The sequence below is a fragment of the Lates calcarifer genome, linkage group LG17 (genome assembly GCF_001640805.2).
Source record: "Lates calcarifer isolate ASB-BC8 linkage group LG17, TLL_Latcal_v3, whole genome shotgun sequence".
NCBI lineage: Eukaryota > Metazoa > Chordata > Actinopteri > Centropomidae > Lates > Lates calcarifer.
Genome location: NC_066849.1, coordinates 10,660,868 through 10,678,618, shown reverse-complemented (window position 1 = coordinate 10,678,618; position 17,751 = coordinate 10,660,868). Strand labels below are relative to the sequence as shown.

The 17,751-nt window shown below is 42.0% G+C and overlaps 2 protein-coding genes across 2 annotated transcripts; both read right to left on the bottom strand.

Annotated features, from left to right (window-relative positions):
* Positions 1-477: 477 nt before the first annotated feature.
* On the bottom strand, positions 478-12,404 carry tnni3k (TNNI3 interacting kinase). Its single transcript, XM_018667388.2, has 25 exons — positions 12,276-12,404; positions 11,936-12,044; positions 11,680-11,765; positions 11,327-11,424; positions 10,983-11,093; positions 10,792-10,890; positions 10,548-10,686; positions 10,277-10,421; positions 10,074-10,178; positions 9,878-9,972; positions 9,632-9,781; positions 9,460-9,543; positions 9,318-9,374; positions 8,645-8,737; positions 8,494-8,551; positions 8,207-8,401; positions 6,925-7,029; positions 6,780-6,832; positions 5,800-5,852; positions 5,119-5,251; positions 4,756-4,865; positions 3,546-3,605; positions 3,243-3,412; positions 1,866-1,945; positions 478-868 (listed from the first exon to the last, which is right to left on the bottom strand). Exons 1-25 carry the CDS (start codon positions 12,313-12,315, stop codon positions 789-791), a joined length of 2,508 nt encoding a protein of 835 aa, XP_018522904.1. The 5' UTR covers positions 12,316-12,404; the 3' UTR covers positions 478-788.
* Positions 12,405-13,465: 1,061 nt separating this feature from the next.
* Positions 13,466-16,260, bottom strand: fpgt (fucose-1-phosphate guanylyltransferase). Its single transcript, XM_018667391.2, has 4 exons — positions 16,073-16,260; positions 15,766-15,933; positions 15,504-15,596; positions 13,466-15,085 (listed from the first exon to the last, which is right to left on the bottom strand). Exons 1-4 carry the CDS (start codon positions 16,164-16,166, stop codon positions 13,671-13,673), a joined length of 1,770 nt encoding a protein of 589 aa, XP_018522907.1. The 5' UTR covers positions 16,167-16,260; the 3' UTR covers positions 13,466-13,670.
* Between the last annotated feature and the right edge of the window lie 1,491 nt (positions 16,261-17,751).

Below are 17,751 nucleotides of genomic sequence, written 5' to 3'. Positions count from 1 at the left end.
AGTACTTCAGCTCTGATCAGAGATCTTTAATTGCTCTATGTCTGTGTTATTGACAAGTATAGTCAGTGCTTTAACATAATTATTTGTTTAGATGACACTATCTGGACAAAACTCCAGCAGAACAACATGAATGCTTCACTGAGTTAACATGGTTAATTCAATCCTCATCCTTAGATGGATAATTAGTTAAGTAGTTAAACTGTGATAACATTGTGAAATGTCAAATCTAGGCACTGATTTGTGTCATCATCGCTGCTAATACTACCTCTTTTTCAAAAACTATACTTAAGATTTATTTGTATCGCCTTATCACCTGATTTTTATGGCTAGTGTGTGTTTGTGAGGCTTCATCTTTTCATTTGATATCTGTCAGTGACTGATCGTTTGTGTGATTTGGCCATTCAGAAAAATAAAAATGAGAAGTTAGATGGAGAGTGACCTCCTGCTTTTGTTCCACCTTCAAAAATGAAACTGAAGTTGTAAGAATTACACATATTCAGTGACTTTCATAGTTTGTATGTCAGATTTATGCAAACCATGTACACACAAAAATTATTTACAAGATAAAAGCCTCAAGCAAATCTATAAAAAAATGTTAATGTATGTATAAAATAAAGTTCATATAGCACAGGACTGGAGATACTGGGAAGAATGTACTGTAAATTCACAAACAACCCATTAATATAAAGCATGTTATGACCAGATACTACTACAGCAATATCTACTACTCTTACCATCTATTTATAAAGTTTTACTTTAAAAATGAATTCTCAATAGTCTTGGCAGGGTTAATTACTGTCCTCGAAGCTGCCACTGCTGCTGAAGGAAGAGCGGAATCTCATGGTGCTCATGGGATCGGACACGTACCCTGAGAAAGAGACAAGTCAACATCATCAGTGACACTAAAGAAACACACTGTGAGTAACAATGTTGACAATAACAATATTAGAACTGTTGACAATTACAAAGATAAAGTTGGTGACATTCTGTATTTTTCTTACTGTCAACAAATCCCAGGAAAAGACCCAAACTAACAAATTATTTTAACCAACCAACAAGAATTGTCTTTGTAACTGAAGCCTGATATCTCTCATTCATCTGTGCCATAGAGCTCCACTGTCTAGAAATGATTAAAAACGCATCTGTGAGCCACATCAGTGCATTAGGTGACAGGCTCCTTCATTATTATGAACCTGAGAACTGTAAGTTATATTGTAAGTTATATACACAGTGTCCTACTGTTACAAACACTAAATGTGTATTCATCCACTGTTGAAAATAGTCCCAAACAAATAGGCTATTTAAGTAGCATTTACTTCAAACTACAGTGTCCCACTGCTTTAGGATGTTACTGTGTCTGTTTTGAAGATGGTATATATTTATATTTATATGGTATAAAGGTATGACCTAGGAGCTGAGTGACACAGACAGGGTAGAAAAGAAAAATATTGTGTGACAAATTAACTGTGTGTTAGTTGACAATAGGAATGATATCGAATATAATCAGCCTTATCCCTCATCCTTTGTATCACTATGCATTACCTAAGAACAGAACTGTTTGTTTTGGAAAAAGGTTTAAAAAAGAAAAAGAAATCTAAAAAGAAAAAGTAAAAAAGAAGAAGAACAATTCAATACAATTTAATAGGGGATAACATACAATATATAACAATATGCTTGGTAAAAATAACAAACAAAACTTCCTAAGAATTAAATCTTCAGTACCAAATTTGAAGCCTTTATTTGCTACCTTAATTTGAATCTGACCCAACCTCAGCAGGAGTGACAAGTGTTAAACTGCTACAGCTTCACTTCCAAAAACAATTACCATCACTATACAGTATAGTACATGAACCCTGCACACAAACCATTTCGATCAATGGGAGAGAACTGCATATTCCTTCTCAGTTCCTCCAGTGAGAGGCCTCCAGATGCTCGCCGTCGCTCACTGAAAATTAAAATGAATAAAGTCAACCCTTACTCATGAATCTACTACAAAGCGGCACTAGTCCAGAAATATATACTGCTTCCTTTACATGGGGGACGACAGATGAGATGGACCTCAATACAAGCAGAGGAAATTCAATATCTAATGTCCGACCAGGCTGCTCTCACTTTCTCTGTAGGAGTGCCATATACAAAATTGATGACAGGTTTGATGGGGTGATCAAGGAAAAGGAAAATGATTCTAAATTTTAACAATGATCAATTGAATATATCTAATGTTATTGAAACACTCAGCAGGAGTTGATCTTTAGGCGGCTGAATTCGCACTTTTTTGGAATATGAGCACCAAGAAAAAGGTCCTGTCTGACCTTTGGTGGAGCGCCGAGAAATTACTGAGAAGCCACTGCCACGTCACAATAACCCCACCTCCTGTTACTGGGTTCATAGTGACGGTTACCAGGCTCCAACTCTTCTCACACACACACACACACAACACAACACAGACTCAAAGCCCAGCGTCAAATACAGGCCTTCCTCCTGGTTCAGAATGCCATGCATGTTTTATTGCATTTGCTTCCTGTTTGGTAACTGAGCAACTGCACTCCTCACTGTTGCAGTAAGTATCTTAACTGGTCTGCATGTTGCTGCTTTAACAGTTGTTTACAGTGAGTCGTTTCCATGAGACCATTGTAAATGTTGATGGACTTTTGGCTGATGAATGTACACATTAATAATAATCAGAGAGGACGATATCTCATATTGTATTTCAGTATTAATTGGGTCGCTGAGTCATCTAAACACCTTGTGTCAAATTTCTCCGAAACTATCCAACAAAATTAGTTTTGATTTCAAAGTGAGACCATGACAGTGAGAAAAGAGGAAATCTGATGCAGTCACATGGATCTACAATGTCAAGCTTAAACAATTCATAAAGTTTGGTAATTTGGAGAGGCTTAGATTTGAGCATCCTAATGTTTACTGTTTGAGTCAATGAATGTCTGATTCAGTTTCAAGATTTAAATCTGAAAGAGACAGCTCAGCTCACTGGGTGATACTTCACAGTCGGCATGCAAATGCTTGTATGACATTCACTGTACGGTGGTTGTGTTTAATACGAATTTTGACAATAGTTAGGTAAATGAAGTCTTATCTGTGCATGTCTGTATTTACAAAACAGCCCTGATTAACCTGAGTGTGAGCTATTGTTTCTCAATAACTATTTTTTGAAGTCACTAAAACAGGTTGCCATAGCTTCATGCAGACAACTATAACTGACAATTATGTGCCAGTCTTTTTACCTCTGAGTCCAGAAGGCATAGGCGCGAGTGTTGAGAGCATACTCCAGCTCAAAACGAGAACGTAGGGCAGCCACGTGACTCCGGCCGGGTCCTCCTCGTGCGAGGAGACAGTCAGAGGAGGAGGAGGGTGACAGGGAGCCGCTGCTGTTACTGGAGGCTGGAGACATCAGCTGTGACAGAAACACACACACACACACACACACTCAGCGGCAGAAATACAGTCATGACTGAGAGAATTTAATTGTAGGACACACACTTGTGTTATGGGAGCTGACATTTAAGAACATGTGTGATATTTTATACCTCAACATTGCACAAGCATTCCTCCAGGTTGGAAACCACTTCAGAGAACTCAGGCCTGTCCTGAAGCAGAAAAATCAAACTATTAGTTTAATTTTCACTGTTTGAACAATGAAATGGAGCAGGTATAATCGCAGACACACACACACAGGTGTATTCTCTCTACAACTGGCCTGTGTATTCTGCTTATTTTAGTCTGCCCACACATGAAGCAAAGGTGAACTCTGCTTCAAAAGCGGTCCTTAGATCTCTCTCCTCACTGTAAAGGAACAAACACTTTGACGCCAGAGCTGTTCAATTATACATCACATCCTCAGACAGTGGCCAAGGTCTGCTTTCAATAAATGACACAGGAACCTATTGAGAAAACTCTGTAAAAATGTAAATATAATAATGCAATTACCTTTTAAAGCCCTCTGTTTTGTTCATGGTGTTTGTCAGTAATCAGGTAATTATAGAGAAACCTTAATCTGAAAGCAGTAGGATAAAATCTGCTTACACCACAACGTTCAGTGAAAGTCTCTCAGGTACATTTTTTTGCACACATCCTGTAAACACAGCACAGCCTGTCCCACTTCTAAACCCCCCTGGTAGTCAGTGTACTGTACAGGTGAGGCACCGTGAGAATTGTGTGCCCATGCAACCTTGTGACGGCAAATAACAATCACATACTTGTTTACAAAAAGAAAAATGTCTTGACGAGGCAGCACTGGGATGAGATTGATCGCTGAGGGAAACGAGTCCGCCGCCGTGACCTGAACAGGAAGTAGATGGACCACAGAGGGAGAAATGTGCTAACGTGCTGGGCCGTGGAATAATGTGTCTTAATGAGGACACAGGGAAAAAAAAACAAACACGCTTTGCTAATTATGAACATCGCAGCACTGAGGATCATCCAGGTTGTGTGTGCTCCTAAATATGAACAGCCGTGTGTTAATGTATCATGTGGGCATTCACTAGTCCCATTCATTAGAGCTGCATGTTTGGAGGAGCAGCTGAATCAGCACTGTTTGCCCTCTCAGAGCTTCAGTATGTCTTGGTAGTTAATGACATAGAAGGATAGCATAGACTGCATTGTAGAGCATTACATGGATGTAAACTACACTATGTAATATTATATAAAGTTTTGTGTGTATATTAATCAAGAACACGTTATTATTGAGCTGATTGTCCCTGATAATCCAGGTTCAAGAGGTGAGATTAGGTGGTTTACCTCTGGGCATGCGTTCCAGCCTCTCATCAGAAGAGCAGAGATGGGTTTGGGGATGGAGTAGCCAATAGGAGGCCGGACATGATGGTAGGCCATGTCTGCTGCTGCAGCAGCTGAGGGCAGCAGGACATTTATTAGCACAGCTGAAGGAAAACAGCATCGATCAGACATAAATATCTGAACAGCTAAGACATCCACTGTCATGGGTTTCAGTGTGATGGTTATACCAAGGTGTTTGTACAGGGGGATGCCCTCTGTGATAAAGTGCTTTTGTGTGAGAGGTGTCTTACGGGGTTTCCCCCCTCAGTTTGTACTCTTGCACACTTAGTATCACTATTACAGGGACTGGGACTGGAGGAAAATCACCAGGTTTCAAGTGAGCGAAGGGAATTTCTCCGGTAAGCAGCTCCCACAGACAGAGGGCGTAGCTGAACATGTCCGCCTTCACTGAGTAGCGAGTGCACTGGGTGAACACCTCCGGAGCCATCCACCGCAGGTTCTGCTCAAACACACACAAACACACACATATATGCACATACACACTGAGTAAGGGCAGTCAGATGCTAAATTTAATTTCAAGATATTAAGACAGGCCATCACACACACACACACACACACACACACACACACACAAAATGAGACCCAATTACTGACATAAACACTGCGTCCCAGCAAGGGCAAGTAGTTCCTCACAACAGGCAGCTCCCAAGAGATGCAACACACTTAACACCAAACTGCAGGCCAAGCACTCTGTGTAGTGATGAGTCAGCACATTGAGACAGAATCTGCATGGAGGCAGTTTTTTTTAGCTGGTGGGTAATTGATGGCAGGTGCCAGAAGAAGCTCTAGGTTGAGCGTACACTTATTCAAAGTGCTGTATTCTTTCAGAGATGCTGCAGATGGTGTAAGAGTATTTGGCCAGAGAAGGAGAGCAAACTCATTCCAAAAGGGTTTTTGTGTGTGTGTGTGTGTGTGTGTGTGTGTGTGTGTGTGTGTGTGTGTGTGTGTGTCATAAAATAACTAAAAAAAAGAGGAGACAGCACTGACCCCTGGCTGCTTGGTCATGTTATCCTCATCCACAGATTGAAGAAATCTGGATTCTGCAGATGGACAGAAGGACATAAAATGTTTTTTAAAAAAGCACATCCATTGGCGGTTATGTGGTTTAGCTGTGCTTTTATCAGCAGAGCCAGTGAATAAACACTCTTGACTGCCAACATTACAAGGAACTAACAGAAGTGAAACCAACAGAAACACGACTGCCAGATCCACTAAATATTTCCCTTGAGTGTAGATGGATGATAACAAAGATATCATAATCATTTGTCAAGGTGTATTAAAATATCAGACATTGAAGTACATGGTAATGGCACATAAAACCCTATTTAAGTATTAAGCTGTCATGTAGCATCGCTTACTTACTATAAAGAAGTAAACAAAACTGCACTAACAGAAGACATAAGGTTCTCAGTACTGACCCATGACTTTAAAGCTGCATTAACTGAGGCTATATTAACATTTGCTGAGCAGCGTCCACTGTAGATACATATGACTATTTTGGACAGTGGTAAATCTGAAAACGTAATGTAACAGCTAGTAAGTAAGTGACTCAGAAATGCTCCAATAGCTATTGACAGGTTGTTAAAATAAATAAGCTACTGGTCATACCAGACCAAGTGAGGCTGTAGCAGCAAATCTGCAAAATTGACTCAAATGAGCAAGGGTGAGTTTTACTGCTAATAAAATCAATTAATCATTCCTCTTACAAAATGTTAGTATTGTATGTTTTTTTCAAAAGGAACAATTTGACCTGGTAATATTTTACTACTAGCAGACAGAAAGAAGTTAAAGAGCCTCTGAGGATGGATGTATTAAACAGTAGATCCAAAGATGGCCACTGATTCATTCAAATGAATGTTGCTCACCCTGCATGTACACCTGACCACATTACCAGGAGTCATTTCAGTCATTCAGAAAATTGATTCAAGGCAGCTTTAATTTAATTACAATAAGGCTCTTGGCCTTACCTCCAAAATCAGCCACCACAGCGTGTCCATCCTCATAAAGCAGAATATTGTGACTGGAAGGAACACATGTATTATTTGTGATGACAACAGTAATTTCAGCCCACCAACACCATCCCACCACATATGTTATTACTGTGGCACCCACCTGTTGAGGTCTCTGTGGATGATAGGTTGGGTGAGGTTGTGCAGGTACTCCATGCCCTTGGCCACGTCGATGGCGATGATGAGCTTGGACTGTAGGTCGATAAGCCTGTCCATTGACACATCATTAAAGCGGCAGCCACTTAGTGCCAGATCAATGGCCCCTGCCAATCACACACAGCACTTTACACAGATCAATAGGACAGTCTATAAAGACAGCACCTGGCCACACAGTTAGCGGAACACTTCATCTGGATCAATGATGATCCCGGCTGGGGGGGGGGCAAATCCAAGGAGGATAATCAGACCTCAAAAAGTCAGCTGTGCTGTACAAACTTGTGCTTGGAAGACACTGAGTAACTCCTCAGGGGTCTTTTAGACCTCGACATCAGGATTTAGTCAGAAAGTCAGCTTTGTTTTAAGCTTTATTTACGTAAGAGACGTTTAATAAAAAACGCCTTTAAGACAGAGTACAAAGCATTAAAAGGACCCTGCCATAGAGTCGACTCAGGTCTATGGTCCTGAGGCTGATGTTTGCAGTGCTATACTGGACTCAATCAGACAGGTGTTTTAAATATTTTGCCCCCTCTTTTTCATATAAGAAGGAACAAACAGAGAAAGGTCTAGCAGTAAAATAGTTAACAAAACCAGACTACACACACACATAACTTTAACATAACTGGCATTTATTATAGGAGCTAAAACTAATCACTATTTTCCATAAATATTTTAGTTAGTTATTGACTCAATCAAATATTTGAAGAGAATAAAAAATCCATCACAATTTCCCACAGTCCAAAACCCATGATATTCAATTTAATTATTATTTTTAAATAGTAAAAAACTTTAGTCACAGTCACATTTGAGAAGCTGAGAACAGAATATTTGACATTTTTGATCTTTAAATCACTTAAGTGAGCACTGATTATCAACATGTTGATTCATTTAATTCTCCGCTGACTGACTTTCAGAACAAACTCATCACAACACTGTTGTGCTGCACTGTGTTACAGTACAGTGATTTTGATTTTCCTGGTCAATCAGTGTAGATGTGGTGTCAACCTGCCATGACTTTAATCACGCATGCAGTCTAAAATACTGTTGCTCCTTCTGTTAGTATATTTGTGTAAAATTAATTATTTTAATGCATATTGTATGTGAGGAGAATAAGGTTAAATGACAGGGAAGTTCTCAGGTTTATTAAATGATGTGTGAATGAGGACTCGTACATTCTATTCACACTATAATCTACTGTGAGCTCTGGTGTCTTATGCACACATCCTCACCTCTTCTGCTCGTGCAGCAGGGAGAACAGCGAGCCACCAGAGACGTACTGCGTGACGATGGCAAACTGGCTGGGGTCGTCCAGACAAGCCCCGACAAAGTGGATGATACAGGGGTGATTGAGGCGACAGAGGATGGAGACCTCTCTGCAGAACATGTCCACGTCTGACTTAGAGCAGTATGTGTTGGCTCGATAGCTGCAGGGGAGAACGAAGACTGAGTCTGATCTTTTAACAGGGGACGGGGATGCAAAATGGCACCTTTATCTGCGTGCTGAATGGACGAGTACCGTTTTATGGCGACAATTTTGTTTCGGCATTTGCCTTTGTAGACTCTTCCAAAGGAGCCTGAGTGTTAAACAGATGTGATTATTGATAATATTATCAGACCTGGAAGCACTGCCCCTGAAATTAAACCAGAAAAGGTGTGAACAGAGTTACCTGATCCAATAATTTCATTAAACTCCAGCTCCGACAGCTGAAGGTGGAAATGAGATGGGAGGCTGGCCCTGAGCAAGAGAACTTCAGCTTTTTCTGAAAAAAAGAGAAAGGGAACACAAAAAAGTAACATAACTTCTCTTTTTAATTAACTTTCTAGGTATATCTGCACCATGTGTTATTTTATGATGCTTAGATCAGATAATATTTATATAACGATCATGGTATGAAATATAAAACAGTGGTATGAAAGAATAGGACAAATTATATGTCAGGTTATAAGCCCTTTAAAGCTCATAGCTCAGCAGCAAGTGCTTTAAAGTAGTTTGATGCTTCTTCAGTTTCAGCCAGTACAGTGCCCTCTTTAGGCCAATTATAATATTTCCAACCGTTTTGTTAAACCATTGATGTTTCCAGGCTTTAAACCTGTGATTCATCACATTCAGATCAATTGTTTCTCAGATATTACATTTGAATATCACACAGATGGAGACAGGTCTGCGGTTCACACCACCCACTCTTTCACTGGGACGCAGTCAAGTATTACCATCAGCAATTAAAGACCCTTCCCATGGCAACAGATGGCATTTGCTGTCATGTCAGCTGACAGTGATGTGAGGTGTGTGAGGTGCGTGTGTTGGGAGGGAATCTGCTGCGCTTCGCTCCAACTCACTACCTTTAGTCATGCTTTTGATCTTTCCCAGAGGAGACGGGACAGAAACGTAGGACCCATCTGGAAGAGAGCCGACATATTCAGGCAGATTAATGGGAGGACTTGAGTGATTCCAGATAATAACGTTTAGAAGGGGATGACTCACCCCCTCCTGGCTGGGAGTACTCATTGCAGGGGGAGTCATCTGGGCGTTTGTAGTGTTTCAGTAAGGTGACGATAGCGTCGTGACCTGGAAAACACAAATGGTGAATACCACTGTGATACTACTTTTTGGTAGATGTTTCCCGACAGCTTAGCTCATCATCGCCCCAACAGACCTTTCTCATAAGCCCACATCAGGCAGGTCTGCTCGTCCTTCTCCCCGCTGGACCTGCTCGGATCGCAGGCGACCAGGTTCATGTCCGCCCCGCCGTCCAGCAAGAACTGCACCAGACGGATGTGGCCGTGGAAACAGGCACTATGCAGAGCTAAATGTGTCACATAATACACACAGTAATAATGAGAGTGGTGCTGCATTTAATTCAGTTTAGCAAACAGAGGCGTTGGCAGTAGTGAGGAGTCACCTGTGTGTCCATCTCTGCCCTGATGGTTGATGCTCATAGCATTCTGACTCAACAGGAACTTGACCATCTCCAGATCTTTACCATAGGTGCATGCGCTGTTAGATAGGACATGCAGTCATTACCACTAACACCAACACTCCTGGGGGAAACTTGGTCTAAATAAGTGTCTCTGTTCAACAGGGAGACCACACCGTACCTGTGAAGAACCGTCTCGCTGAATATGTTCTCCTTTGAAAGACTCTCTGTACCAGAAAGTTGTATAATCTCCTTCACTGCTGCAAACTTGCCGTTGTAGCAGGCCCTGATGAAACACAACATCTCAACTCTTTGTGTCCACTCCATATTATCCACTACAGAACCTACAGAGAGCTACTAACACTGTATTACTGTGCTATTTACAGGTGTAATGGTGTGTCTCCATAGATGTTGACAGAGTGAGGCTGGGCGTCAAAGTTTCCCTGCAGGAGGAAACGCACAATCTCATGGTGACCAAAACGAGCGCAGAAGTGGAGAGGAACGTGATCTTCATTGTCTTGAGCGTTAACTGTAGAGGGAAGCAGAAGAGAAGAGTATGTATTGAAGCTATTCTACTATGATTAATTTACAGGCTCTTAACTCATGTGAATCTTAGCTAAATACAGGAAAGTGTTCTTGGAGTCTCAGGTCTCACCATTAGTTTTGCTCCCTTCCCCCATCAGCAGCTTCACGATGCTGAGGAAACCCTTGGCGGCAGCCAGGTGCAGCGGCTGGTCGCCCACCTCGCCACTCGCATTCACGTCTGCACCGAACTTCAGTAGCAGCTTTGCCAGCTGGGAGGCGAGAAGAAATTCAGGTGAGAGAAGTGTAGAGTGGTGTATCTCAGGTGTATTTTGAACATTAGAAGAATCGGGATGTTGTTATCAGGAGCAATTTACCTGCTCATGCCCATTGTAACAAGCAATATGCAGTGGGGTGAAGAACACAGCATCTTGGACATTCACATAAGCTCCATGCTGTAGGAGAATATCCGCCGCCTGGTGGGGGAAATTGACAAATTCATCAACGGAAACTCGATAACGTTCCTCAGGAGCAATGAAAAGAAGAAAAGCCTGGGTTCAGCTCTCACCTCGTGATGCCCAGCCAGTGTAGCAACATGCAGGGCGGTGAGGGCTCCGTATCCCACCTGCTGCACATCTGACCCTCCGTGAAGAAGGGCAGTCACCAGCTCAGCATTGTCCTGTGGTTATGGAAACAAAAAAGATGTGGATAAATCTGTAAGCCGTGGGGGTTTTGACATCCAACACTGACTTTGTTGTGCAGCTGACCACACTGGCTTTGACGGTACTTGCACTCCACCATGTGGTAAAACATAGAAAGCTCTTTATCAGATGACAAATGACACAAACAAGAGAAAAGGCACAGATGACACCTAGAAATATATATACTATATTTGAAATCTGAAATTTTCACCTTGTAAGCAGCCAGGTGGAGCGCAGTGAAGCCATTCCTGGACAGTCTGGAAGGACGAAGGCCTTTATGCATCAGACTGCGGATATGGGCCTTGTTGCCTGGTCACAAACATGTAATGGAAAAATACTTATCTCAACAAAAGATCAGGTTTACTGTGAATTACCAAACAAGGTCAGGATTGTCTAGACTGCTGGGATCATGGGAAAACCTTCATGTATTTCAAATCTACTGTTTGCTTTCACATGATAAGCACCAGAAAGGTCATCCTCAGACAATAAAGCCCATAGTAATCCTCCCTTCCACTGTTACATTTTGTTGAGGGGTTATTAATAGACTCTAGTGGTCATGCATACCTCCACACACGCAGCAGAGATGCAGCAGCGACAGCCCCTTCTCCGTTCGGTAGCTCAAGTTCACTTTCTGAAAAGCCTCATCAGAGCTGAGCCACAGAAAACCAACATCACCTGCTTGTGACAACTGAAGCCCGACTGACACAGAGAAAGTGAGCAAACCAGGGAGAACGCAGGTACTACTTGTTAAGTTAAATGCAGTTCACACAATGACTAGCACTGAGTCACAGATTTTAAAAACAGAAAATGTTTTTGTCACCCGAAAGCAAGTTTGAGGTCAGCGAGCTCGCTGTCTTTGAGCTTGAGGTCATCCTCCAACTTCTCGACAATCACAGAGTACGACTCGCTCACCTTCTTCTTCCACTCGTCTTCACAAGGTCAAACATGATAACAGTTTAATGCAATAGTTTCCATTGCTAATTACTGCCTATAAGTAGAAAGATCTCCAATTTACCTACTACACAAAATTTTATATATAGAGAGAAAAGAATTCACTGTCAGTAATGTTTGTGTGTGTGCCACACTTCTAGGTTCAGACCTTGTCGTCATCCCTGAGCAAATAAAATACACTCACAGTCACAAAGACACGGAGCCATTACCTGTGCACGTCTGAGACGGTCTTGATTTGTAATTTCCCATTGATAAGGTTCCTCTGTTGTAATCTGTGCCTGTATAGTTTGGTGAACTGGAGTAAAAGCAGTAACACAATCTTGCACTCTTGCCACAATCGCACAGGTCCAGATAAAAGAGTGTGTGTGTGTGAGTGTGTGTGTGTGTTGTTGGGGGATATTGGCTCTGGGCTAAAAATAAACACCTTTGAGTGGAATGCCTAACAACTACGACAACTGATCTCCTTCCAAATGCAAGCGAGTGTAGATCAGTGTGACTGTGTATGTGTGTGTGTGTGTGTTCAGTGTAAAACAAAGCAAGTATCCTGCACTGGCCCAGACAGCCTGCCAAAGCAAATTTTGTATGACAAGGGAGAGTCTGGTTAATGGCTTGAAGTACTTTACATTTTTTCCACTGCTTCACTCGACTAATAACAGACTAGTTCTTCTCCTACCATGCCTGTAGACATGTTGACTGGTCATAGAAGGAAAAGCAGGGGTGAGACGAATAACGACAACCATTACTGCAGTTAATAATGTTATTGGTTAAACCTGCATAAAATGTAAAAATGCACTGTAAAGAAAAGTCTATTAGGAAAGATAACCTTTGCCTCACTCTCTCATGTCTGAGTGAAGCAGCGTGCTTGGCGCTCCAAATACTGACCATGACTCAAACTGGTTTCTAAACGTCTGCTGACACACCTGTAATATCCACCTTTCATGCTGCCATTTGAAATTACTCATCCCCTTATCACGGCAGCACGGTGGTGCAGTGATCAGCACTGTCGCCTCGCAGCATGACGGTTCCACGTTCGAGCCCCTTTTCTGTGAGGAGTCTGCATGTTCTCTCTGTGCCTGCATGGGTTCTCTCCAGGTACTCCGGCTTCCTCCCACAGGCCAAAGATCTGATTACTCTAAATTGCCTGTAGGTGTGACTATAAGAGTAAATTTCTGTTGCGTGTTGGCCCTGCGATGGACTGGCGATCCATCCTGTACGCTGCCTGCCTCTCGTTCAGTGTCACCTCAGATTAGCTCCAGCCCTCCCAGATAAGCATACTCCTTATCATGGAAAAAAAACTTAAAGCACCCAAGTAAATGATAAGATACTAATGTGAATGAGGTAAAAAGCAATCAATATTATATCAGATAGGAATTTATCTCATTTTCAAGTAGAAAGAAAATTTACAAAAAATGATGAAGTGGTTTTATGAAATGTTGTACAACAAAAAAATCAGACACCAGATTTAAAAATTAGTTTGACTGATTTTCATACTGGCAAAAGCTCAGTCCTCAATGATTATATACTACTTTAATCATTAAAGCACTGTTCATTTTATCTCATATTTAAATACATAATACTAAGGCATAAAATTAAATGTAGCAGCTTCAACTGTTCAGTCGTCTCTGTCTGATGTCGTTGTATAGTCCCGTCCTGAATTTCAACATCTCCTCCAGGTTCTTACTCTGTAAACACTCCTGCATAGACATCAACTCTGTGTCTTTGGGTAAACTGAATGTGGAGCTGCTCAGGACGGCCTGCAGCATCTCCAGAGACGACGAGAACGAGCTTTGTTGATCGGAGCAAACAGGAAACAGACAAGCGTTCCACAAACTACAGCTACAGGACGAGTCACCAGAGAACCTCAGGACTTCCTTCTCCAGACCCCAGCGGGACAGACACTTGGCCAGGCTGTACCCAAAAAGTTTCAAACTCTCTGCGTGAGCGGGGGCCTCCACGCTGCGCTTCAGGTCGTCATTAATCCCAAAGACGACGGTTACACACCCGGTCCGGTCCTGGTGGTTCACCCACAGCGAGTGCATGAAGACCGCATCGGGCACCGAGAGGCCCGGACTAACCAGGCAGCTGCTCATGATGGAGCCCTTACCTACGGATGCTCCTGCCCCCAACCTGGAGTACTCCACCACTGATCCAGCTCCCACTGAGCAACTGGGATCGAGGACACTGTACATAACGCAGCAGCCAGTGGACCCTTCTGAGTTTTCCAAATTCACACTGAACGCAGACGACAGGAGGCCCAGCTCGCTCCTCAGAGCCACGTCCTCGGTGAGGTGGAAGAGGTACTCTGACGTGGTTCCCACGTGATAAAACTTGGAGTTGTTGAGGAGAATGACGTTCAAGGGAGTTCCCTGTAGGAGATGGAAGATCTTTCGGCGGATTTCAACCAGACCTCTCTCCTCTTTGGTAACGTTAGCAGTGTTGCTGGTGTACTCTATCGTAGCTTTGGGGCCCAGCGCTTGAAGAAAGTCCCCGTATGCGTCTATCTCACAGTGCAAAGGCCCCAACTCTTTCAGCAGACCGAGAAGAGTCTTTACAGTTTCAAAGTCGACATAGTAGGTGCTGTCTGTGTAGACAAACTCACTGTCAGACAGAGAGAGACAACCACCCTGCCTCTTACGAACAGCACCACATTCTTGCATTTTTCTGATGCTTGGTTTGTGCAGAAAGCGCAGGCAGGAGCTGTTCTCCATTTCTGACTGAGCAGACTTTTCAGGTGAATCCAACACAAACACGCCGTGGGTTGTTCCAATAGACAGCGGGGAGGGGTGGGCTAAAGCTGTAAAGCCAGGTTTATCAAACCTAACCCTGGTATCCTCTGCGATACTGTAGAGCTCTATGTCGTCCGCACAGGTCACCAGGACGCCAGGCTTCATATGAGATGGGAAATCCACATACATGGCTAGTTTGAGCTCCAGCATCTGGTAGAGAGGGTCACCCAGCGGCATGGCAGTGAAGATCTTACCCAAAGCGCTGGCACTGGGCAAACGCTGACTGAACCCCCCTTGAAGAAAAAGAGGAGAAAAGTTAGAGTGGGAAACATCACACATAGTGGGTTTTATTTCATTATTCAATTATCATTTATTCTCACAGTCTGGCATGACAGGAGTTATGAATCTATTTTACACTGCAATGTTGTCAAGTGACATTTTCATGCGTAAGTCAAATAGTGGAGCCCCTTTGCAGTTGGAAAGTTAAAAAAAAAAGCAGAACACAACATTATGTGATGATATCTTTTTTGGTTTGTTTTACTTTTTTTTTTTTTTTCATTCAAAGCGTAAGGCATGACTGCATGATCTATTTTAAACTATAACATAATAATAATAATAATAACAAACATGCAATAATAATAATTTTTCTGCAGTGACATGTCATGTGAGAGATGCAGCTTATCCCAGAATGCTTTGCAGGAAATCTCAAACCTGCATGGATCAGGATGACCCTCAGTTTGCCCAGAGTCTTGTCATAGGTGTCATCCAGCTGCTGCAGTGCGTACAGAGTGGAGCCTCCATTCCCTTAAAAACACAAGGTCATATTAATAATAATAAATATGATAAAAAACAATGATGATGGTGGTAGCAATAACAATAATAATATTAATAATGATAATAATAATAATAATAATGTACTTTTTGTACTTTCCTCAGTGAAATGAAAGAAGACAGTGTTGTCTGACTCACTCACCTATTTTAGATCCAGGAGGATCTGAGAAGACCTTGTATTGAATACCGAGGGGAAGCTCTTTTCTGCCAACTTTCTCACTGATCTGCAGCTCGTATGCTTCTCTCTGGCTCTCATCCACAGCGGTCACAACCACTACGTCCCAGAACTCACCACCCTGCACCTCTCGACCTTCACACAAGAGGAGACACAGCAGCTGAGTTATAACACACGAGCTTCACATAAATAAAGGATAAATATTGGATCACATCGGTCTCGCACACCGCTCTGTATGAGACAGTCGGTTAAAGCCGGATATAAAACAACTCACCCCGCAGACTGTTAAATTTTCTGAGCTTTTCTCTGGTGGCAGTTTGTAGTTTTCGGACACCGTCCTGACTCATACCGTCGCTTCCAGTGTCCATTATGTTCGCTAAAGTAACGTAAACAAGTCAACGCGGTTTCACTGTATTAGAACCTTAGAACTCTCTCATACATCCGGGTGTGGTCACGTGGTTAGTTGTGTTTACAACGTAGGCGGGGAGCGGGAGCAGCACGTGGTGAGGGGTACCCAGCGCTTATGAGATTTGAGGTCTTCAATATAACTTGAATGATTTTTTCTTCGTTCATTTAATGGCACATCAGTAATTTCTGTAAATTTAATCCAAGTGATGTTTTGAAAATAATTTCAAAGCACTGCCACTTAATCTAGAGCATCAAAGATGAAATTAAATATAATTAATCAGACTTTTAGCTTGATGTATTGTCAATCTAAAAAATGTGAGAATCTATTTTAAAAATCCACCTAGTGTCCTTTGTCAGTTGTTGAATGTAAACTCATCTTCAGGTCCAAAACGCATCTCATCTAAACCACATTTCTGGTGCTGCGTTTGAGGACAAACTGATCCTTCAGTTCCCAGATCTTCATGACAACAATATGATTATATCCAGGAAGTGACTGGCTGCCAAAAACACTACCACCCCTTCGTGATACTAACACAGAGGCTAAAATGTGCCTTCATTAACAATGCTTCTTTTAAAGTAAACGTGTCAGTCTCAGTTGTGCATGAATTTCTGTTTCACTGCTACTGTTTAGATTGAAATAAAAATCAAACTTAATCTGTGACACATAGTTGAATAATATTAATTGTAAAATGATACTTGAATTAACCAATAACAAAACCAGTTGTTTCATCTAGCTTCAAACCAGCTTTCTTGACAATTGTCAAAAAAATCAATTAAGTGCCATAAGCTTAAAGATATTGACGTTTTAGAGTCTGACCTTCTACATTGATCAAGCTTGAGCATCACAAATTATTTTTTTCAATATGCATTATATTGTTCCTTGTGGTTAGGTGTGGTCTTTCGAGGCTTTTTATTTATTTATTTATTTTTTCCAGAACTGTACTGTATTGGTTAAATAATTTTCTGTTACAGGTTTTGGTAATTGTGCAATTCTGTTGCACTCAGGGCAAAAGGTTTCCACCACCTCCGCCACTTTGTCTGTCCAGTAATGTTCAGGCCCAGATAGTCAAAGCTCCATCAGCAAGGCTACCTGTCAGTATGACAGCCAACAGGTTGCAGGCAGAGAGAGGAGGAGGAGGAGAAAGGCTTGAGAGTGGGCACTGAAGACAGTCCTCAAGTGGCAGCTTGCCTTCCTGAATGAGGCGAGAATAGAACACATCAGACGCTGTTCAGTGACCTGCAGAGCAGTGTGAACTGGCAGCGAGCGCACTGAGCTGCAGGCCAAACCACACAAGACACTCATCCAGCGATGCTCTGCATATTTATTTTTCAGGATTACTATCCAGCATCTGTCTGACAGTATGTCATCATTTTACCTTTTTTTATATATACATATATATATATATATTGCAGGTTTTGTTACCTTACACTTCTGTTCTCCTTGTTTTGCATGTCCAGGAAATAGTGGTAAAATAACAGGATGATTATGGAACAAACACAATACCTGGAAAACAAGCAGAGCCACCAACTCCTATAAGCCCCCAG